Source organism: Lepus europaeus, chromosome 2 (genome assembly GCF_033115175.1).
Source record: "Lepus europaeus isolate LE1 chromosome 2, mLepTim1.pri, whole genome shotgun sequence".
Lineage (NCBI taxonomy): Eukaryota > Metazoa > Chordata > Mammalia > Lagomorpha > Leporidae > Lepus > Lepus europaeus.
In genome coordinates this window covers 122,216,299-122,241,177 of record NC_084828.1, presented here as the reverse complement: position 1 = coordinate 122,241,177, position 24,879 = coordinate 122,216,299, and the positions used below count along the sequence as shown (strand labels likewise).

General features: G+C 37.8%; 1 protein-coding gene and 1 pseudogene across 4 annotated transcripts in view; one reads left to right on the top strand and one right to left on the bottom strand.

Annotated features, from left to right (window-relative positions):
- MLF1 (myeloid leukemia factor 1) overlaps positions 1–21,529 on the top strand; it is a 64,787-nt gene extending 43,258 nt beyond the window's left edge. Inside the window, exons 3-8 of one of the 4 annotated variants that reach the window (XM_062178328.1) lie at positions 9,291–9,335; positions 13,182–13,241; positions 15,040–15,168; positions 17,232–17,391; positions 19,337–19,478; positions 20,960–21,529. In XM_062178328.1, the coding sequence (XP_062034312.1) occupies positions 9,291–9,335; positions 13,182–13,241; positions 15,040–15,168; positions 17,232–17,391; positions 19,337–19,478; positions 20,960–21,065 (642 nt within the window). In that variant the 3' untranslated portion in view covers positions 21,066–21,529. Of the gene's footprint in view, positions 1–9,290; positions 9,336–13,157; positions 13,242–15,039; positions 15,169–17,231; positions 17,392–19,336; positions 19,479–20,959 lie in introns of all 4 variants that reach the window. The other 3 variants (XM_062178319.1, XM_062178336.1, XM_062178343.1) reach the window with 3 other exon arrangements.
- Positions 6,280–8,655, bottom strand: LOC133777225 (protein Churchill-like; annotated as a pseudogene).
- Positions 21,530–24,879: the final 3,350 nt, after the last annotated feature.

Sequence of the window (24,879 nt, the reverse complement as noted above, 5' to 3'; positions counted from 1 at the left end):
GAGACTTGCTTTATGGCCTAGTATGTGGTCAATCCTAGAGAGGGTTCCATGTACTGCTGAGAAGAATGTGAAGTCCTTAGATGTAGGATGAAATGTTCTGTAGATGTCTGTTAGATCCATTTGGGCTATAGTGTCATTTAAATCTACTGTCTCCTTGTTTATCTTCTGTCCTGTTGATCTGTCTATCTCTGAGAGTGGAGTATTGAAGTCCCCCAGTACTATTGTATTGGGGTCTAAGTCTCCCTTTAAGTCCCTTAACAAGTCTTTTAAATAAGCTGGTGCCCTGTAATTAGGTGCATATACGTTGATAATCGTTATATCTTCCTGTTGAATGGATCCCTTAATCATTATATAGTGCCCCTCTTTGTCTCTCCTAACAGTTTTTGTGGTAAAGTTTATGTTGTCCGATATTAAGATGGCTACGCCCGCTCTCTTTTCATTTCTGTTGGCGTGGTATATCTTTTTCCAGCCTTTCACTCTCAGCTTGTATGGATCATTGTTGGATAGATGGGTTTCTTGTAAGCAGCAAAAGGATGGGTTTTGTTCCTTAACCCAATCAGCCAATCGGTGTCTTTTAACTGGACAGTTCAAGCCATTAACATTCAATGTGACTATTGAGAAGGAGTAACTTTGCCCTGCCATTTGCCAAAGGTATTTTCTAATATCTGGTTTGAGATTCCTGTGATCTTTTGCTCTGAGGTTTCCTTCCTTTACCTTCTTTCATATTGGTGACCGTGTTTCTGTGTTTCTGTATGTAACACATCTTTAAGCATCTTTTGCAGGGCTGGACGAGTGGCGACAAATTCTTTCAATTTCTGTTTGCTGTGAAAGGTCTTAATTTCACCTTCATTCACAAATGAGAGCTTTGCAGGATATAATATTCTGGGCTGGCAGTTTTTCTCTCTTAGTACCTGGGCTATATCTCGCCATTCTCTCCTGGCTTGTAGGGTTTCTGATGAGAAATCAGCTGTAAGTCTAATTGGAGATCCTCTGAGAGTAATCTGTCGTTTCTCTCTTGCACATTTTAGGATCTTTTCTTTGTGTTTCACTGTGGTGAGTTTGATTACGACGTGTCGTGGTGAGGATCTCTTTTGATCATGTTTATTAGGGGTTCTCTGAGCTTCCTGTACTAGGATGTCTCTGTCCTTCTCCAAACTTGGGAAATTTTCTGCTAGTATCTCACTAAAAAGGCCTTCTAATCCTTTCTCCCTTTCCATGCCTTCAGGAACTCCTAGAACCCGAATGTTGGGTTTTTAATAGTATCCTGTAGATTCCTGACAGTATATTTTAGATTTCTGATTTCTTCTTCTTTTCTTTGATTTGACTGTTTCCTTTCCTGTTCTCTATCTTCTAGTTCCGATATTCTCTCTTCTGCTTCATCCATTCTGTTTTTAAGGCTCTCTAATGTGTTTGCCATTTGATCTATTGAGTTCTTCATTTCATTGAGGTTTTTTTTCATTATCGCAGTTTCCTGTTCCACTAGTTGTTTCATTTCATTTTGATTCCTCCTTAATATTTCATTTTCACGGGAGATATTTTCTATCTTGTCCATTAAGGATTTCTGTAGTTCAAGAATTTGTTTTTGAGAACTTCTTAATGTTCTTATGAATTTTTTGAAATCTGCTTCTTGCATTTGCTCTATCTCTTCATCTTCATAATCTTGCATTGGCGTGTCTTGTTCACTTGGGGGCGTCATAGTGCCTTCCTTGTTCTTGGTACCTCCGCTTCTATGTTTCTTGCTTGGCATGTTAGAGATAATTTGTGGTGTTTTTGTTTTTGTTTTTTTTTTTTCTCTCGTTATACTATGCCTCTAAGTGAGCTGTCTGTTTTGTTGGAGCCTTAGGGGCTGTGATGGGTGTGGCCAGAGAGCTATGCTTGTTTCTTGAGGTTTAAGGCTGTGTAAAGAGCGACTCTCCCAGATTATTTGCTCCTTGCTGGGACGCTCTCTCTCTCTCTCTTTTTTTTTTTTTTTTTTTTGACTCAGTTGGGAGTGGAGTTGAGGGTAGTTGAAATCTAGCCTCTGTGAGTATTCGTTTGATCTACCCCTGGGACCATACACAGAGTTTATGCAGCCCTCAATGTGTTCTCCAGTTTCGCTAAAGATACTGAGTTTGGCTGAGCTTTACATATGTAAAATCGCGGTGCTCTTTGTTTTGCTTGGTGAGTGAAGGGAGAGGCCTCTGTTCCCCCTCCCCCCAATGTCTCGGACTTCTCAGGTCTTTGTCTTTCTTACCCTCCTCCGTTCCCGCTTGGCAAGTTAGAGATAATTTGTGGTGTTTTTGTTTTTGTTTTTTTTCTCTCGTTATACTATGCCTCTAAGTGAGCTGTCTGTTTTGTTGGAGCCTTAGGGGCTGTGATGGGTGTGGCCAGAGAGCTATGCTTGTTTCTTGAGGTTTAAGGCTGTGTAAAGAGCGACTCTCCCAGATTATTTGCTCCTTGCTGGGACGCTCTCTCTCTCTCTCTCTCTTTTTTTTTTTTTTTTTTTGACTCAGTTGGGAGTGGAGTTGAGGGTAGTTGAAATCTAGCCTCTGTGAGTATTCGTTTGATCTACCCCTGGGACCATACACAGAGTTTATGCAGCCCTCAATGTGTTCTCCAGTTTCGCTAAAGATACTGAGTTTGGCTGAGCTTTACATATGTAAAATCGCTGTAAAATCGCGGTGCTCTTTGTTTTGCTTGGTGAGTGAAGGGAGAGGCCTCTGTTCCCCCTCCCCCCAATGTCTCGGACTTCTCAGGTCTTTGTCTTTCTTACCCTCCTCCGTTCCCGCGCTGGCGAGATTCTGTGGCTCTGGCTCGCCGCTCGGCTCGTCTCGGTTGGTTTTCCACGCGGTGGGTTCCCTGTAAGTCCTCTGTGTCTCCTCCACAAGGTCCGGAAGCGATTCCTCTGCAGTTTTTTTCTTGAGTCTTTTCCTGAGGCTACAGTAATTCCACTTTTATGAAAGTTTATTTTCCCAAACTAAGGCACACGTCCTCACTATCCGCCATCTTGGCTCCGCCCTTTAATTTTTTTTTTTAATTTTTGACAGGCAGAGTGGACAGTGAGAGAGAGAGACAGAGAGAAAGGTCTTCCTTTGCCGTTGGTTCACCCTCTAATGGCCGCCGCGGTAGTGCGCTGCGGCCGGCGCACCGCGCTGATCCGATGGCAGGAGCCAGGTGCTTCTCCTGGTCTCCCATGGGGTGCAGAGCCCAAACACTTGGGCTATCCTCCACTGCACTCCCTGGCCACAGCAGAGAGCTGGCCTGGAAGAGGGGCAACCGGGACAGGATCGGTGCCCCGACCGGGACTAGAACCCGGTGTGCCGGCGCCGCAAGGCAGAGGATTAGCCTGTTGAGCCACGGCGCCGGCCCATCCCATTCTTAAGATTCATTTTTGGCCGGGGCTGCGGCTCAATAGGTTAATCCTCTGCCTTGCGGCACCGGCACACCGGGTTCTAGTCCTGGTCGGGGCGCCGGATTCTGTCCCGGCTGCCCCTCTTCCAGGCCAGCTCTCTGCTATGGCCCAGGAGTGCAGTGGAGGATGGCCCAAGTCCTTGGGCCCTGCACCCCATGGGAGACCAGGAGAAGCACCTGGCTCCTGCAATCGGATCAGCGCAGTGCGCTAGCCACAGCGCACCGGCCGCGGCGGCCATTGGAGGGTGAACCAACGGCAAAGGAAGACCTTTCTCTCTGTCTCTCTCTCTCACTGTCCACTCTGCCTGTCAAAAAAAAAAAAAGATTCATTTTTAATTACCTTTATATACAGAAGATCAACTCTATACTAAGTAAAGGTTTCAACAGTTTGCACCCCCACAGACACGCAAAGAATAAAGTACTGTTTGAAGACTAGTTTTACCGTTAATTCTCATAGTACAGCACATTAAGGACAGAGGTCCTACATGAAGAGCAAGTGCACAGTGACTCCTGTTGTTGATTTACTCTTGTTGAAACTTTTAAAGCCTTTTGCCAACCAAGAGCAGAGCGTTGTTCTAGGGCAATACTAATTTTTAAAATGCAGAATTTCATCTTACAGCAGATTTTAAAGCAAAAATTAAGTAAAATTAATGAAAATTCATTTTTCTCTACATTTATAATTTATACTGGGAAATATGGCTTTCCTTTTTTTCCTAGGATATGATATGTTTGAACAGCTTATATCTAAATATGAAAAACATAAATCATACCAAACCTAGTTAATTGAAAGGAAGCAAAACAAGCAACAACAGAAAACCATGTCCCAACCTGAATTTTCTAACAGTGTTTTTTGACTAGATGTGAAGGTGGGACAAAAAGAAACTGACTGCAGAAAATGGAAAAGGCTGTTGCTGCTAAGTTTGAAACTAGAGTCAAGAACACAGTAGTCTTTTTGAGCATAACTCTTCAAGTCTACTTGAACTTCTAATAAAAATTTAAAATGAGGTTTCTTCTGTTCTTGTAATTTTTTTTGTTTTTTTTATTTTTTATTTCATAAATGTGAATTTACAAAGTGCAACTTTTGTATTGTTGTAGCTTCCCCCACAACCTCCCTCCCTCCTGTGACCCTCCCCTCTCCCTCTCTCTCTCCCTCTCCCATCCCGCCCTTTATGGAGTTTCATTTTCAATTACCTTCATATACTGAAGATCAACTTAGTATATACTAAGCAAGGATTTCAACAGGCTGCATTCACACAACCGCACAAGGTATAGGGTATTGTTCAACTAGTAGTGTTTTTAAGTTTCATAGTAAAACACATTAAGGACAGAGATCCTACGTGGGGAGCATGTACCCAGTGACTCCCGTTGTTGATTTAACAATTGGCACTCTTATTTATGACGTCAGCAATCACCCATTTAAAATGAGTGTTTTGCTTAGGGAGTGAGCCAGTGTGCTGAGGCTTTTAGGCATAGTGGATGAAAAATCCTAATTTCATATTAGATGCCTTGATACTTTTTTCTTTATTTTTGGCCAATTTTTGTACACTTGTCATCTTTATCAGCCATATTATGAAGGAAAACAGAGACTTGTGTTAGAAGTAGAAGCATTAACTGTGCCATTTCTGTGTGTGTATTAATTAATTAGCGTTTTCTTCTGTACATGATTTCTTATATTGCTAAGTCAGTTCATTTTGTAAGGCTTAGTTTTGTTTGGCGCTGGATAGTTTAATCTGTTTCAGGAAACACCTTACAACTCAAGATATGGTATTTAGACTGAGTTGTGGTGCCAGAGTCAACCTCAAATCTGTTCTAAATGAGAATTCTGTTGGTCCATCCAACACACTTTGTAGACTACTGTTCTAGATACACAGTATAAGTATGTATCATCTGATATAAAATTTAATATAAACAATGTTTTCTCAATTTACTTACACAGGAAGAAAATTATTGCTGAATGAGAAGACTATATTGATTAATAATTAATACTTAATCTATAATATTTATAATTATAGTTGATAATATCATCTATAGTAAATAAGACTATTTTGAGTGGTATACTTTATTTAAAAATCTCATGGAAGGACCAGCATGTGGCATGGTTGGTTAAGCCACTGCCTGCAACAGTGACATCTCATGAGTGCCACCGGTTCAAACCCCAGCTGCTCAACTTCAGATCCAGCTCCCTGCTAATGCCACCTGGGAAAGTAGATGGCCCAAGTACCTAGGCCCCTGCCACCCCTGTGGGAGACTTGGATGGAGTTCCAGGCTCCTAGCTTCAACTTGGCCCAGCCCTGGTCGTTACAGCCATTTGAGGTGTAGACCAACAGATGGAAGTTTGATGTCTCTGCCTCTCCTTCTCTCTCTCCCTGCAACTCTGCTTTTCAAATAAATAAATTAAATCTTGAGCAAAAAATTTGTGAAAAATAAATGTAAAAAATAAGTTTTTTTGGTGTTCAAAACTTATGAGGTTCTATAAATAGGTTTTTGCTTTTACATGAGCTTTCAAAAGATCCTACATCTTCACGGATTACAAAATTTTTTGCACCAAGATAAACTTACCTTTTAATAATTTTTTCTTCATTTTTTAAAGTCTACACTTCATTAAGGTTTCCCTAATTTCTACCAAATACCCTTTTTTTCTGGTACAGAATCCCATCCAGAATACCACATTATCTTTGGTTGTCACATCTCCTTAATGTTCCTCTTCAGACTTTCCTTCTTCTTTGTGATGTTTATAGTTTGGAAGAGTACTGGGCAGGTATTTTGTAGAATTTTCCTCCATTGGAATGTGTGTGATACTTTTCCATGAGTACACTGGGGTTATGGGTTTGGGGGTGGGGTGCCTCACAGAGGTAAAATGCCATTTTCATCACACCAGGGGACATGCTATCAGTATGGCCTGTCACTGATGATATCCTCCATCAGCAGGTTGAACTGACAGTTGTCAAGTTGCTTCCTGCCCCCTTCTATATATTCTTTGGAAGGAAGTCCCTGTGGACAATAAGATGAGGTATCTTCATAAATGTTTGGAGTTCTTCTGCATGGGAGATTTGCCTATTCTCTCCCATTTGTTTATTTGATAATTTATTTCTATCACTAGAGGCGCATGGATCTTTATTATCTACTTTGGGTTGTAATCCAATACTACTTTATTTTGTTGCTCAAATTTTTCAAGCACCGATAAACAATTAATTTTTTTTTTTGACAGGCAGAGTGGACAGTGAGAGAGGGATAGAGAGAAAGGTCTTCCTTTGCTGTTGGTTCACCCTCCAATGGCCACCGCGGCTGGCGCGCTGCAGCCGGCGCACCGCGCTGATCTGAAGGCAGGAGCCAGATGCTTCTCCTGGTCTTCCATGGGGTGCAGGGCCCAAGCACTTGGGCCATCCTCCACTGCACATCCGGGCCATAGCAGAGAGCTGGCCTGGAAGAGGGGCAACCGGGACAGAATCCAGCGCCCTGACCGGGACTAGAACCCGGTGTGCCAGCACCACTAGGTGGAGGATTAGCCTGTTGAGCCACGGCGCCGGCCAACAATTAATTTTAATTCATGATTATACCACGTCTCATAGATAGCTTTGGAGACTAGCGGCTTCTTCAATGGCTCCTCTCTCTAACATACCACCCATTGCTGTCATTTTTTTTAGCACTTTTTTTTTTTTTTTTTGTGGCACAAAATACTCCAGGCCAAACTTTTGTATTTCCTGCTCAAGTCCTAGAATCAGTCTATCATTGTCAGGAGTTCTGATTCCTTTTATTGGAAACTAAGATCTAGGCACTGAGTATGTTCCCATTCTAATTATTCTTTGGCCACATAACTGATGACAAGGATGTTTCACGTTGACTGCCCTGATGAGAATGGGCACTTCAGCAGAAGGGCTCAGCTATAGAAAATAGCAATCCCTTAAATTACTTTGTCTTGCAAAAACAAGTGAGTCTAAGCATTAAAAAAATCCCACAAATTATTTTCATTATAAACTAAGACAAACCAGTGTGTTTGCAGTATTATATACCAATCCCACATAGTTACAGAACTGCAGAAGGATCCTTGGAATAACAAAGTCATTTGTTGGGGATTGTCAGAATACTGATAGTTTCTTCACCTTTGCCACATAACAGGTACTGCATGGTATGCTCCTGAAATTCATCCATGGTACTGAAGATATCCTCATGCCTGGCTATTACATGATGACAATTTTTACACAGATGATCATAGATATTCTCCATCTTCTACTTTCAAGCATGACATCCCGCTTCCTACACACTATTCAGCAAGAAAGATCCATTCTCCAGACAAGTGTTACCCCAAATGCAATATTTCTCCTGTACACATCAGGACACCAGTAACAGGGAATGTCCTCCACTGCTTCCTACCTTTAGTAATTGTCTACAAATGTATTCTTCTTCTTAGTCTTTGTCTTGTTATTATTATAATTATCATTTATATGAGGGGCAAGGCAATAAGGAGACAAACACACACACAGAAAGAGAGGGGTGGGGGAGGGAGAGAGAAAGAACCATTATCTCCTGGTTCACTCCCCAGATGCACTCAAGGGACAGGGTAGAGCTGAAGCTAGGAGCTGGGAATTCAATCCAGGTCTCCCATGTGAGTGACAGAAACCCAGTTACTTGGATCATTACTACTGCCTCCCAGGACCTGCATTGTCAGGAAGCTGTAGTTGTGAGGTGTAGCTAAGAATTGAACCCACGTATTCTGATGTGAGACATAGGCATTCAAACTAGCATCTTTTTTTTTTTTTTTTAAGATTGTTTAGTTATTTGAAAGGCAGTGTTTTAGAAAGTGAGAGAGAGAGTCCTCCATCTTCTGGTTCACTCTCCAAATGGTTATCCGAACAGCCAGAGAGGGGCTGATCCAAAGCCAGAAGCCAGGAGCTTCTTCCGGATGCAGGGGCCCAAGCACTTGGGCCATCCTCCATTACTTTCCCAGGCACATTAGCAGGGAACCAGATTGGAAGTGGAGCAGCTGAGACTCAAACTGGCACCCATATGGGATGGCAGTGACAAAGGTAGTGGCTTTACCCGCTATGCCTAGTGCCAGACCCCCAAATTAGCATCTTAACTTCTAAACTGAAAACCCACTTCTCTGTGAACTTTTTGAAGTACCCTTGTGTGTGTGTGTATATATATACTCAGAAATTCAAATTGTATTTTTAATGTTTCAAACTTCGAAGTAGTGAAAGCTTTAAATTTGTATACATCTAAATATTTATTTTTATTCATCTGTACTTGTTGAGTAATGTAATACATTACACATTAATTTTGGTTATTTCATCTATTATACTTAACATTATTTTTTCTTAGGAAGACTCTATATATGACCCTTTCTGAAGCCTGTATTAATTTCTTATTCCATGAACTGGTCTTTAGGAGCTATTAAAATTTTGTCTGGTATCTCTACTAATCTTTGGGAATTTTATTAATGTAGATTAAAAGTGTTTAATTGTTTACAGGCAAGAGTAACCGATCTTTTAAAAATATGGATAGTTGAGCAAAGGAAAGATGATTTATTCATTGTGCCTTATGTTTTAATTGATTTGGGGATGAATTTGCATTTCTTTTGATAAATGTTTATCTTAATCCATGGCAAAGACTTTTCCTTTCAACTGCTTTTAATAAATATTAGAGTAGTCATATTTTCAAGTGATATAAGGCCTCCCTATTTGCCTGCCAGGCTCCTGTCAGGCTCTACATTGAATAATAAGCAGATAATTTTAAAAATATATATTGAGTCAGTTTTGACTAAAAGATTCTTTAATTTTGGTTGCTCTGAGCTGTGTGGTTATGCAGTGCCTTCCTTTGTTTCTTTTTCTGTGGAGTGTTTCTTTTTCAGGATTATTATATAATAAATATATTACAGAATTAATTGGATATTATTTTTCTAGGCAATGAGTTGTTCTCTTCTGCCATTCAGCAGTTTTTGTGGTATGGTTCGTATCATGAGACAAAACCATTTTCTGAAAAATATTTATTTGTCATTAACTCAAGCAGACTGAATTGGCATGCAGCTCACTAACTTTCATAATGGCTTTTTGGTATTTGCACTGAACACATTTTTCATGTATTAAATTTATCTTAGAATTTTTAAATGTGTTTTCTGAAGTAAATCACATCAACATAAATAAATCTGTCTTCAAAAATAGAAAATATATTTTAATAAATTAATATTTGCTTGGTTTACAAAAGGGATCCCCATAGTTGTATTTGAAAGTTTGGGACTTCCTCATGCTTATGATGACTTTCCAAAAGTAGAAAGAGCTCCAAACTATAGATGGACAGGCTCAACAGCTGGTGATCAGATTGACTGCCTTCTCTGGTTTTTGCCAGTGTGCCTGCACTTCATTTCCATAGCCATATACAAATATGGCTACTGCAATCCGCATTTCTCCCACTCCTAGTTTTTTGGACTTTGATCTGGTGTCTGTGATACCAATTTTCAAAACACCAACAGCATCCTGGGTAATAGCAGAGAATAATATGAACTATTTGTTATCTACACTATAACTTTGTTGAGCTACACTATAGCACAACATTTGTTATCTACGCTGTCATGAATTTTTTTGTGTGATAGATTTGAATCATTTGTCCCTCTGAAGTTTGACATATTAAGATACTTCAAAATTTTCATGGAAGGAAGGAATTAAAAGAATGCACATTTTCCATGAACTTGCTGAAGATCCTCTTGTGTAACATTTATTCTTCCTGACCACTTTTTAGTGGAACAAATCATGAAAACAGTTATATCAATCATTTATCAATAAAATGGTCAGGAAGTTCAGTATGCTGTCAAAGCACAGTTAGGAAAAAAGCATTTAATCTAGACCTTGGAGGTGGGGTTGGATGGGGGTCAATCAGAGAAGACTTCCTGAACCTTAAGGATTAGTAGGACTCAGCCAAGAAAAACAGGCGAAACTAAGTGTGAACAACACAGAGGAAACAGCTTGTAGAAAGCTCTGCAGGCTAGGTGCTAAAAGATGTTTAGGATCACTTGGCCCTGGAGTATGAGTTGAACAATGTAAGTAAGGATAAGAGGTAACCAGATTTCCTCTGGCCTTCCCAAGGAGTGTGGACATTGTCTTAAGAGCAGGAAAGGCTCTTTGGACTTTAATCAAAGGATTCTGAGTCAGATTCTCATTTTAAAAAGATCATTGTGGCTGCAGGGAAGAGAAAGATTATGGAGGCTCAGTGGAGGTAGGGAGGCCAGGAGGCTGTTGAAACATTCTGCATAAATTATTAGTAATGACTTTTGCTTGGTAAGGCCATGGTAATAAGGAAAATTATCTCATTTGAGAGTTAAAGAGATGAGTGGACAGAACTTGGAGGCTGGTCAGGTTGAAGGAGCAGTAATTAGGGGGATGAAAAGTACATTGCCTGCTTTCCTAGCACGAGGAAACAGGTAGAAGGGAATGCCCCTAAACTAAGGAACAGAGCATTGATTCCCTGCAGATTGAGAGTAGAGGTGGTCAGAAGGATCATTTCAGTTTTGGATGTTTTATTTTGCGAGTGTCTGTGGATTGTCCAGGTAGAATTATCTGGTAAACAGTTGAATATATAGACTTAATCAGAGTAAGAAATAATTTGTTCATTCTTTTAGCAAATATTTCCTGAGCTCTCCTGTGTGCTGGAATTATTTTTAAGTATTAAAGATACAGCAGTAAACAAACAAACAAACAAACAAACAAAAAAACCACAACAACCCAAGAAGATAGCCCTGTCCTCACAGATGAACTTTATAAAGTGGACAGACAATAGACATGAAAATAATATCAGATAGCCATAGTACATGGAATGTGATGAAACAGGATGATAATCCAGAGGCAGGTAGGAGGTAAGATCAGATAGGGGTGGCTAGTGGTGCTTTCTAAGGAAGTGATCGATGATAAAAAGGAATTAACTGCTAAAAGTCAAGAGAAAACATTCAAGGAGAGAGGAGCATGTGTTCTGAAGTCCCAGTGGCCTTAAGGACCCACTGAAATCTTAGCTCCAGTTTGTACCCCATGTTTTTGTCACCCAAGGCTGTTGGGCCACCCTAGAGTGAGTACAACACAACATCTTTTGTTGATTGTTTTGAGAGTGAATGGAAAAAACAAAATACACTCAAACTCGTCTCTTCCTCCTTTTCTCCTTTGGGCTGTTTCATCTGTTGTGAATTATATATCTTATGCAGTCTGTGGTTCTCAACCTAGTACTGAAACAAAGTATTCAGAATATTTCCTCAGTTGTGTTGAATTCATGCAGATTAACTGTATTTCAGCCCTTGTGTTTCCAAATGTGTATTAGTATCTCCTTAAATGGGCCTCTTGTTTCCCACCATGTTAAGTTCAGGTCCTAAAGTGTTCTGATCTATTTCCCAGTACTATTAGCAGTAAAAACCCAATGGAAGACAGAGATACAAACAGACCTTTGATAATTCTTTATTAAGGCCCAGCTCAGCACCTGGCGAGAATCTCCAGGAGGACTGAAGCACTAGCGTTGAACTTCACAACACTTTATAGTAGATTCACAAGATTCCTCCTGCTTGAGGAGCTCCTTGAACAAAGCAATTCCTGTTCCATAAGAGTAAACCCTGCATTAGGCAGCACACTAGAGTGTGTGCTCCACTTTGGCTTTCTGGTGAATGTTCCAGTGATAAAACCTAAAATCAATAACTGGTAGATTTTTATAAAATGGTTTCTTAGCCTCAGCACTACTAACATTTAGGGTCAGATAATTCTTTGCTCTGGGAGGTGTCTGATGCAATTAGCCATGTTTAGCAGCCTCCCTGGACTCCCTGCGCAGTGGTCCTAGTGCTCCTCAACTGGGACAGCTGAAAATGAGTGTAATTATTACCCAGTGTCTCATGGGGCCAGAGTCGATCTTGATAGAGAAAACACTGTTCTCGAGGAAATCTTAGGTGTCCTTGTGAAGGAACAGACCTCATGTTTCAAAGGTATGGCATTCTGCTCCTTCTGTAGGCAGCAGATTGGGGGCCTGTCAGTAGAATGAGTTGCCTTTGTCATAACCTGGACCCTGAAATGATGACAGGAGAACCAGTCACTAGAACAAAGGTGAGGAACCTGTTTTCTCTCAAGGACCATTTGGATATTTAAAACATCATTCACAGGCCATACAAAATTTTCAGCTTAAAAAATTAGCCTGCTAAAATTATTGGATTTCCAGTCCTGCCTGTGGTTGCCTTGGCAGGGCCAGACCAAATGGTTTCATAGGCCAGATGTTTCCCACCTCTCTATAGAAAGACAGCTACCAATAGCCATGTGATACTGGTGGAGGTAACACTAGCATCTTACACTCAAATTTTATTTGTTTGCGTGATGGGGAATTGAGAGAGAAGAAGGAAATATTTGAAGACTATCCTATTCTAGAACTGGTCCAGCCAAGAATACCACTCAGTATTTAATATCAGCCAAAGTATGTTTTAAGAAAACTGACAAATGATATACAAATGTATATTTATATGTACATGCATGTGTATATATGTATATATTTAAATAGGGCTATAAGTGTATGTATTTATAGTGTTACAACCCTAATACTTTTTATGTTTACTGTTGTGAGATTTTGCATTTGCTTCAAATTTTTTCTTTAGCAGATTGCTCTCATTATATAGTCCTTAATTTATTTTTGCCTGGTTGATTATTGCATGAAATGCCAGTGAATGAATTGGGGCAAAATTTTCAGCTGTTTTGGGAAAACTGATTTGCTTCTTTTGTGTTGTACTTGTAGTTAATAATATACTTCCTAATATCCTGTAGCATACAGATGTCAACCCTTTTCAGGCAATGGACCGAATGATGTTAAATATGAGAAACAGTATGCAGGAATTACAAAGAAACTTTGTAAGTACTAAAAATAAAGTGGTGAGAACTTTGATTTCAGTTACTGGTACCCAATGTTATAGTGGCTTTCAAACATTTTTTAACCATAGTTGATAATGCTAAAAAAATACATCATACATAATTGACTCATGCACAATACTTGTATACTTAACACATATACCTGAAACGAAAGTTTCATGAGAAAATTATCATACTATTCATAGTGCATGTTAGTTTTTAAATTTTATTTCATGTTATAAAAATCCTCGTCATTGGGCAGGCATTGTGGTGCAGCAGGTTAAGCTGCTGCATTTGGGATGCCAACATCCCATATCAGAGTGCCAGTTGGAGTCCTGGCTAGTCTGCTTCTGATCCAGCTTCCTGCTAATGTGCCTAGGAAGACAACAGCTGACGGCCCAAGTACTTGAATCCCTTCCACCCACATGGGAGACCCAGGTGGAGTTCCTGGCTTCTGACTTCAGCCCAGCCCAAACCCAGCTGTTACAGGAATTTGAGGAGTGAACCAACAGCTGGAAGATTCTCTCTCTCTCTTTCTCTCTCTGTCTCTCTTTCTGTGTGTGTGTGTGTCTTTGTTTCTCCTTCTCTCTCTGTCATTCAAATAAATTGATAAGTATTTAAAAAAATATCCTGGTCATATTCCACTAAATGGATTTCACAACCTAAAAGTTTAAAAAAATGACAGTAGTTAATTTTCAAAATAAAATTTTAAAAAATTCAACATTAAAACCTTTGTTCTGCTGGAAGTCACTCTTGCAAATTAAGATTTTATATAAATAAATCTGCATATTTCCATGTTTATAACCATAAAAGGGTTTATAGCATATAATAAATTAAGTTTTAGTATTAAGAAAAACTGAGGGCCAGCGCCGTGGCTCAATAGGCTAATCCTCCGCCTGCGGTGCCAGCATACCAGGTTCTAGTCCCGGTCGGGGCACCGGATTCTGTCCCAGTTGCTCCTCTTCCAGTCCAGCTCTCTGCTGTGGCCCAGGAGTGCAGTGGAGGATGGCCCAAGTCCTTGGGCCCTGCACCCGCATGGGAGACTGGGAGGAAGCACCCGGCTCCTGGCTTTGGATTGGTGCAGCGCCAGCCATATCGGCCATTAGGGGAGTGAACCAACAGAAGGAAGACCTCTCTCTCTGTTGCTCTCTCACTGTCTATAATTCTACCTGTCAAATAAAAAGAAAGAAAGAAAGAAAGAAAAACTGAAGATAAAAATCTCAGTACTGATGTTTAGATACCAGATTAGAGCTATATAGTCAAACTGCTATAAACTAATACTAATATTTTTACTTTTCTACTTACAATAGTTACATCAAAAACAATAACTTGATTTGACCTGAAGAAGAGCAATATAATTCTAATCACCCAGTTTATATTTCCTGGGTCACCTAAGAATGCCCAAATCTAGGACTTTATTATTAATAATTTTAATAATAGAGCAATCCAGTATTCACTGGAGATACGAAACTTGTTGGTGTATAGCCAGATGACTTACACTCAGGAGTCAACCACTGATTATAGAAGTATCACAGGTTCAGGGCATAGCATGCTTATTTAAATCTAAGCCACAAAGACTTATGGATCTCTGAGTGAAGCACTTATTATTCCTTACAAAGAGAATGGGAATTGGTACCTAAAATGGAAGAAGGTTAGAGCTATGTGCCATTTGGATACACCATATTGGTAGTGTGGTATCCATAGTAGAATTTATAGCTAGCTTTGTTACTTATTTGAACCATCTGCTATAACCCTTTATATTTGACTAGATTCCAAATTTACAATTTCTGTTTACCTCTAGGGTAATCTTTCAATGGATCCACATGGACATTCATTCTGTTCTTCTTCGGTGATGACTTATTCCAAAGTAGGGGATGAACCACCAAAAGTTTTCCAGGCCTCAACCCAAACCCGCAGGGCTCCAGGAGGAGTAAGTATTTTCTAAGTATTCTTTAAGGTTCATAAAGTTGTGTGATGATAAATTGTCTATGTGAAATTTTAATCATTAAAATTTGATCTGGTTCAAGCTGAGGGGGGAGGGAGGAAGAGGCAACTGTAAGGCAGTCATCACTGTGAAAGCCATTAAAACTTAATTTTTGTCCCCTCCACCATGAGGGTGCTGTTTTTCATGTAAACACCTCTTGATGTTAATTGCCTTTCTACGTTTACAGGGTAAATAGACAAGAAGACTTTGTTTTTGAAATGTCTTTAGTTTATACTTGAAGGTTTTTTTAAATTCATGAAATACATACCTCAAGTGTATAAAAAGAATAGAGAAAATAATGAAATATAATGAATACCCACATTCCTACTACCCCATTTAATCAAATTATAATATCCTCTGTTTGCCTCAAGTTATCTCCTGTTGTTTTCTTTTAATCAAAAATATTCCAGATACTGTTAAAAGTTTCTAGTGCACTCCTCCAAGTCCTTTTCCCTTTCTCCTTCCCTATTTTCTGTGTCTGTAGTTCATCATTCTCACGTCATGTCTGCTTTACAATTTTATTTCTTTATATATACATCATAAAAATACAATGGGTTATTTTTGTAGGTTTTTTAGGATATATTTATTTATTTGAAAGGCAGAGAGTTATTTACAGAAAAGAGGAGACACAGGGAGGGAGGGAGGAAGGAGGAGAAAGAAAGAGAGAGAGAGAGAATCAATCTTCCACTATTGATTCACTCCCCAAATGGCTGCAATGGCCAGAGCCAGGCCAGTCTAAAGCCAGGAGCCAGAAGCTTCTTCTGGGTCTCCCACATGGGTGGCAGGGCCCCACATACTTGGGCCATCTTCCACTGCTTTCCCAAGTGCATTAGCAGGGAGCTGGATTGGAAGTGGAGCAGCCTGGACTCAAGCCAGGACTTGAACTAGCACCTATATGGGATGCTGGCATCACTGGCAGCAGCTTTTCTCACTTCACCACAATGCCAACCCCAGGTTTTTAAATATTATAAAATGGTATCATATGGCATGTGTCTTCTGAAACTTGCCTTTGCTCCATAACATGCTTCAGAGATTATTCAAGTTGATACTTGAAACCCTGGTTTCTTTGTTTTAACTTCTGTACTGGTATCCAAAATATGAATATTCCACAAATTTTTTTGCCCATTTTTCTATTGATAGATATTTATGTGAGTCTGATTCCTCACCAATTCATCCTTATGCAAATTAGTCTACAAAAGAGTCTAGGAATGATACTGCTGGTTAAAGGGTATGTGTACCTTCATCTTTACCTAGAAATTGCCCAATTATTATCCCACAGTGATCAAAACTGTTGGCTTCCATAGATCCTGTTGTATGAGAGTTCCCATTTCTCTACTTTGTTGTTAGTACTTATAGTAAAATTTTAGGTTTATCAGATTGAGTGTGAAGTAGTTCATTTTTTAGTTCTTATATATAAACATGGACTTTTTAATGATGCTTTTACTGTAGATCAGCTAATTCAGCATAGATATTTTAAGTTGCTAAAAGTAACAAAGTCTTAAATATAAACAACATAACTGTAGCTATCCTATAGCAAATAGTGTTAATAGTATTTGGCTGTTATACATACTTTAATAACACTTTCATAGAGTTGATAGAAGTTAATGATGAGATTCGATCCTGTCAATATGACTTTTGGAATTAGCTGCTCTTACTCTTAGGGATGCCAGCGCAAACTTGCACCTATTACATTGTCAAAGACAGTGTTGAAGGCAGTGAGTTTACATAGTAAGTTCTTTGTCTTAATTATTTGATTTACAATTTAGAGAAAAGTTAAAATTGTATTGTTTCTATTTGCCCTGGACATTCTCATTTTAAACAGTTCAGGAAACAGCAGACCTATTATCACAATTTCACTGCAAGTTGATAGTGGAACTATGCCCATTATCTTTATAGCAGTAGATTTATGGTCTTCTTCAAGAGGTGAACAGGTCCTGTGGAATTTAGAATTATATTTCTTCCATATATATTTAAACAATAACTAAATCATTTTTATTTTCTTTTTACAGATAAAGGAAACCAGAAAAGCAATGAGAGATTCTGACAGTGGACTAGAAAAAATGGCTGTTGGTCACCATATCCATGACCGAGCTCATGTCATTAAAAAGTCAAAGAACAACAAGACTGGAGATGAAGAGGTCAACCAAGAATTCATAAATATGAACGAAAGTAAGTTAATAGCATTCTTCCTTGTAAAGGTAAAAAAGCAACTACTTGTAAAGTTGATTCATATTTTGCAGAAACATTTCATAAGATGTAGTTTATAAATAAATAAGAATTTGTTGGGAATACCTGTTAGAGTAATAAAATTGAGATTTCATCAATTCATTGCAAATCTGTTTTTTACAGTGATTTTTTATAATGTAATGTATTGTTTATTTTTCTTGTTTTATAATTGGGAAACAATCTTGAATTATTATTTAGTAATACTATGAATAGACAAAATGAGTTTGTAAATATTTTTTCTGATTTTCAAGGAAGTACCTTTCAAAAGTATAAAGAAGAAAATAAAAAATCATCCATAATCCCAACCCAAAGTGACAGCACTATTGTGTTAACGTTTTCTTTCTAATAGTTTCATGTATAGATAAACACACATACCTTTATCAAATTAACATGTTACTATCTATGTGGTTTGTATTGTGCTTATTTTAACTTATCTTTTTAATTATAAACAGCTGCCTATTATGATGTTATTTTTCAAAAACATTCTAGATGGCTATGTGAAAGTTTTATCATGAGGGGCAGGCATTTGAAACAGTAGTTAAAATGTCATTTGTGATGCCCTTAATTCTATATCAGAGTGCCTGGGCTCCAGTCCTGGCTCCACTTTGGATTCCACTTTTCTGTTAATACATACCCTGGGAGGTAGGTAGTAAGTGATAGCCCAAGTACTTGATTACCTGCTCCCCATGTGGGAGACCCAGATTGAGTTCTCAACTCCTAGCTTCTGCCTGGCCCAGCCCTTGCTGTTATGGGCATTTGGGGAGTGAACCAGAGGATGGAAGATCGATCTTCCCAAAAAATTAAAATTAATTTTTAAAAATAAAAATAAAAGTTTTACCATGTTTATGCCATAATTTATTTAAGCCATTCTGTATTTGGGGGCACTTAGGTTTCTATATAGATAAGATTTTAATTTCTAGTATGTTATTTAGAGTATATAGATTTAATATTAATTTTTCAATACATTTAAGTCTTTCTGATATTGTAATCTCTTAGATTATACTGAAATATATTAACAGATTTAATCAACAAATTAAATCAATTTGTATTAATTTATGTTAATAAATATTAAGAATTAAGTTTTTGTGTTTAAAATAAATTTATTTATTTATTAGTGGAATTCTATTAAAATATTGTTATCAATTTCCTGTTTTCAGAAAGCATTTTCAATAATGTTTTATCATAGTAAAGGATTCATTATTTTAGAAAAATTCTATTAAGATTGAACTTTGATAAAATTATTCTTTAACAATAAGGTGGAAGTCACAATATCATGATATTAATTATATAATCTTTGTAATTTTATCATATTTAAATCTATACTTGAGTACTTCACAATAATTAACATGGAAAAAATTTTAATGAAGAACTATATTATTATAAAGGCAATCTAAAAAACAAGCACCATTATCTATCTATTATTGCTGATCTGGAAGTTAGATTGCCTACTTTGTGACAATGTAAATTGACAGTTGAGTAACCGTTATTAGGAAGGCTTGTGAGGTAAAGTTATAAAGGGAGATGGTGAGGTGAGTATGAGTACTAGCCATAGGAGTGTCCAAGTATACAAGCACGGCTTGGTCTCTATCAGGTGACCTGAGGAAAGATTATCTGTCAGCGTAATTAGGTCATCTGGTCCATTGGGTAGAATAATGTGATATCCAGGCAAGTGAATGGAAAAAAAGCAGACCATTAATAGAAATAGGAGTGGAATAAACAGGAAAACAGTTAGTACCCCAATCAAAGATTTTTGTATTTGAACAACTTTCTGCATCTATGTTGAACCTAGGCTGATGAAAACACAGGTTAGCATGAAGTGTATGGGAAGCAAGGCTCACTGAAGTCGATACCTTAATACTCATTCTTTGTATTTTAATATTTATTGTAGGTGATGCTCATGCTTTTGATGATGAGTGGCAAACTGAGATTTTGAAGTATAAACCCGGGGGACGATGGCGCAATGTTGAAAATGCTAAAATGCGCAGTGTTGGTCATGAGAAGAATCCAGGATCCCGAGAACTTAAAAGAAGGTATATATTATTTCTATACTAGTTTTTCTAAGAATTAGAGTAAAATGTACATAATATCTCTTATCAGGAATTTTTGATGAGCACACAAGTTGTAATGGTAATACATTTTTCTGAGATGTAAAGGTTTTACTTAAATTTGAGTATTCCACACATATTTAAATTTTCATCTAAAAAGCTTTAGGTTTGTATGGTGAGTAATACACACTTGAAAATTATGCTTCAAATGATAGTGACCAAAATCCTCCTAAGGAAAACTGATAGACTATAACCCAGTTATTGTTGTGAACCAGATTCTAATGTGGATATAGGTAGTCATACATTTCACACCAGGTAAAGTTACTTATGTCTAGAGATAGGATAAAGGGACAGGGGCTGTATTTAGAATACTTAACTGCCATACCAAGTCAAAATTCAGCATTTAGTGGTAAATGAATTTTTAGACACTTGTATAATATGAATATGTAACAGTCCATACAATACTGCATTTCATGTATATTAGATATTTTGTAACAGTTTTGCAAAAGCTTTAGCATCCTTTTGGACTAGCTGTGAAAATTAAATGTGCTGAAACCACATAGTAGAGATTGCAGGAATTTTTATACATACAGAACATAGTCTAGAGCTATAATTTAATTTGGTTCTCTAGTGAAAAATTGACAAAAAAAAAAAGTTAATTCCTACTGAAATTACATTTGAGAGAGAGAAAGAGAAGAAAGAGAGGCCTTCCCCCAGGCCTTAAAACAGAAATCTGTTCTAGGCGGTAAGGAAGTGGAGGATTGCTGCAGGAAGTGGAGGCTTCACAGACCCAGCGGTGGACAAGTGGGTATCCGTTACATCAGAAGCCTCATCTAGAATTTCATGTGCTAGCATCTTTTCTTTTTAAAATACTTGTTTAGGAACTTAGAAATCTAGTATTTCTTATTGAATGGCTGGAAAAGTTGTTCCCATATTAGTTTTAGTTAATATTTGGCTCACTTGGAAAAATATGTTGGTTAAAAACCAGAAAGTGCTAAATTTGAATAAGAAATCCACTCTTAGTTAGAGAAAGCATACTCTTTAGGGATGACTTCCAAATTGATGACCCTTAACAGTGGTGTTTTTCCTCTTAACCAAGCTGTGCAACAGCATTTTCTGAAATGATTTTCTGCTGTGATATATTATTCTGCCCAATACAGTAACCATCAGCCACAGGTGGCTGTGGAATCATACTTCAGATGTGGCTGTTACAGCTGAGTACTGAATTAAATAATTTTGAACAAAATAAATAAAAATATGGCTCATGGCTACCATATATAACAGCATGGTTTAAACTCTACTTAAAACTGTCTCAGATAGTTATTGCTATCTTAAATGTTCAGCGATAGTCTGCCTTCTGTTTTTAAAACTCTTCATCAATTACAGTGCTTTTTCATGTGTTTGTATTGACTTATAAATCATTAACCATTTTTAAAATGATATTATTGTTCCTATATATTTCTTAGGGAGAAATCTAATCAAAGTCCAGCCATTGAAAGTGGAAGAAGATCAAACGTTTTTGTGGACAAACTCAACATCAAAGGGTCACCTCTGAAAACCCACAAAAAATAAATTACCATGCATTTGATTCACTTAGTTTTCATTGTTTTAACTGAGAAAGTAATGGTGCTGGGTAATATATGTAAGACCAATCTCTGTTGTTAGATCAGTTCTATACTTTGCAACTTTCTTCTGGTATCTGAATCTTCTTGGAAATTCTAGATTTATGTTGTTCCTACTCTAGGAATAAAAGTTGATTTTGAATAAAGTGAATAAATTGTGAAACATTCTGTAAAACTCTACTTTAAAACACTAATTTTTAAAGCTAAAATGTTGGTTTTGCTTCCCCAGTTTTTATATTTGCTATGTATTCTTTTATATTTATCAAGATCAATTGTAGAGCTACTTGTATAATTTACAATTAGTTATAATAAAGCAAAATGTTAAAACAGTATCAGTTTTCACCCACCCTAGAGGTTTTGAATAATTTATCTCAAATTTTATGATGTAATATATAGAACAGCTAGCTTAAAGCTCTAAAAATAATAAAGCAAAAACTATCCTACTATATTTGGTGAGAAATTTTATTTTAAATAATTTATTTATGTATTTGAAAGGCAGAGTTAGAGAGAGGCAGAGGCAGAGGCAGAGGCAGAGAGAGAGAGAGAGAGAGAGAGAGAGAGAGAGATCCTCCATGCACTGGTTCACTCCCCAAATGGCTGCAACGGTTGGAACTGGGGCATTCTGAAACCAGGAGCCTGCAGCTTCTTCTGGGTCTGTAGATATAGGGGCCCAAAAACCTGGGCCCTCTGCTGCTGCTTTCCCAGGCTCATTAGCAGGGAGCTGGATCATCAGTGGAGCATCCAGGACTTGAACTGGGATGCTGGCACCGTACGCAGTGGCTTTACCAGCAACACCACATCACTGGACCTGAGAAATTATTTTGATAAAGGACAAGAATAATCAAATAGTTCATTTTTCAAAGAAAAATATTGTTAATGTATATCTATAATTTCTTTGTATAGCATATTATTTTTCTTTTGTATTAAATTCTTAATATTCATCAGACATTATATTGACCTCTTTAACATCTTTTTTTTTCTTTAAAGATTTATTTATGTATTTGAAAAGTGGAGTTAGAGTGAGAGAGAGAGAAAGAGAGAGCTTTCATTTGCTGGTTCACTCTCCAAATGGTCGCAAACAGCCAGGTCTGGGCCAGGCTGAAGCCAGGAGCCAGGAGCCAGGAGTTTCTTCGGGGGTCTTCCATGTGGTGGCAGGGTCCCAAGCAATCAGGCCATTTTCTGCTGCTTTTCCAGGCACTTAGCAGGGAGCTGGATTGGAAGTGGAGCAGCTGGGACACAAACTGGTACCCATATGGGATGCCAGTGAGGCAGGCGCCAGCTTAACCTACTATACCCCAACACCGGCCCCATATTGGTCTCTGATTTCTTAAGGTGTGATGTATTTCTGCTCTCCTTAGCCACAAACAGCTTAACCCACTTCCAAAGTTCTAAAGCTGGAGAATCCTTGGGAAAATGCTGGTTAGCATTTTTTGGGTATGTCATTTAGAAAAATATGCATTTGGTATTCTGAAAACCAGAATGATTCAGTCTCAGAATTTGTTAGATATATTTGAGCAAGGTGCTTAATAACTCTTTCGCTTGTGTCTTAATTATACCATTTAAAATTCATTTCTAGCTTCCCCCCTAGAATTCAAGGGTTAATCTTTTATGAAAGTTAGATATTAAGTTTATAAGACATAAAATCTGACCTCTTAAGTCTGTTACTTAAGACAATATTTCTATCAAGGAAAAAAAAATCCACTATTGATAATCCGAAGTATTTTCCTTTTTAAGGTTAAAAGTAAAATTATGGGGCCAGTGTTGTTGCACAGTGGGTAAAGCAATCACCTGCAATGATGGCATCCCTTATGGGTGGCAGTTCAAGGCCCAGCTGCTCCACTTCTGATCCAACTCTAATGGCCTGGGAAAGCAGCAGAAGAGGGTCTAAGTTCTTGGGCCCCTGTACCCATGTCAAGAGACCCATAAAAAGCTCCTGGCTCCTGGCTTAGCCCTGGCTGTTGTGCCCATTTGGGGAGTGAAACAGCAGATAAGAGATCTCTCTCTCTCTCTCTCTCTCAATCTCTGTGTCTCTGTCTCTGTGTAATTCTGCCTTTCAAATAAATGAAACGTTAAAAAAAAATTATGTGACTATGTTATACTCCTCTAGTTTTCTATATTATATTCCTATTAATTTTACTAATCTGCTTATGCCATTTATCACTAAAATAAGATGCAAATAATTTTTATTTGTGCATGTATTAGTTAAAAATTTTTTTTTCATATTCTTATTTTATTGGTATACTATTAAAATACTATAACATCTTGGGAAGTTGTCATAGGCATATATTTTATATATACATAAATTAACTTGATACAAGAGTAAAATCTTAATAGATACTGTCATTTTTCTCCTTTTGCCTAAGTCATTATAATAACAACTTGCATATTATATCCAGATCTAAAAACACAATTTAATAAATAATTGTGTCTACCAGTGAAACTCCTTTATATCACGTAGTAGTTAGAGAATTTATAGATAACTTTTTTCTCACAATTTTTCCCATTGAAATTGAATAAAAATTGAATTGGATACTTATTTCTTCTTATGCCACAAGGCTTTCTTAGGAGACACTTGTGAGATACAAGATATGTGACATATAGAGATTCAGTGTCAGATGATGGAACCAGCTCTGTGGCACTGTAGGTTAATCCTCTGCCTGCTGCACCGGCATCCTATATGGGTGCTGGTTCTAGTCTCAGCAGCTCCTCTTTCAATCCAGCTCTCTGTTATGGCTTGGGAATGCAGTAGAAGATAGCCCAAGTGCTGGGGCCCCAAACCCCTGTGGGAGACCTGGAGTAAGCTCCTGGCTCCTGGCTTCAGATTGGCCCAGCTCTGGCCATTCCTGCCATTTGGGAAGTGAACCAATGGATAGAAGACCTTTCTCTCTGTCTTTCCCTCTCACTGTCTGTAACTATACCTCTCAAATAAGTATATCTATTTTTAATTAAAAAAAAAGGAATTTTATAAGAAAAAAGTGTCACATGGTTCCCTGCCTGTGGCATGAGTTACATATAATTTTTTCAGTGGTCCTACTTGGGCCTTGAGAAAGGCACAACTAAGGGCAGTTGCTCATAGAAAGAGGTAGAGACAACAAGTTATGGGTTGTCTAACACATTCACATGCTTTCAACTAAGTGACATAAAGCTTGCTAATAACAATACTTATGCTACAGGAGCATAATTATTTTGTTTTTTTTTTTCAGAAATGGTTTTTGACTTTGACAATTGAAATTACATAAACTGATCTTTTTCCTTGCTAACATGTTCCCTTTTTAGTGTTGATTCATTTTTGTGAAGTATAAATCATATATTAAATATAAAATGTTTCATAAAATTACTAAATTTTATTCAGATTAACTTTTGTTTAGAATTTACTTAAATTATAAGCATCGAAAACCAGCTTAAGTTGCTGAAAATAACTGAGGAAGAAGTTTAAAAATAAAGCTATTGCCTCAGTTCTCAGAAATAAGTGTTAGCTAATGCCATTGTTTCCTTAATTTGTGGTACGTGATGATTTCCCCTTAAGTTGTATAAATGGAAATATTTGCAGTAGCAAGAGGGAATTACCCTTCACTCTGCTTTAGTGGAATGAAATGAAATTTTCTTATTCCTGTCGTGATAGATACTGCCTTGAGGCATTAACAGAGGGATATTAACCACCAAACTCTGCTTATTCTGCACATTCTATTTTATACTCTGTGGAAGTTGAATTCTTTAAAATGTAGGTAGGGAGCATACTGCAAAATAATTGACTAGTGCTCCTC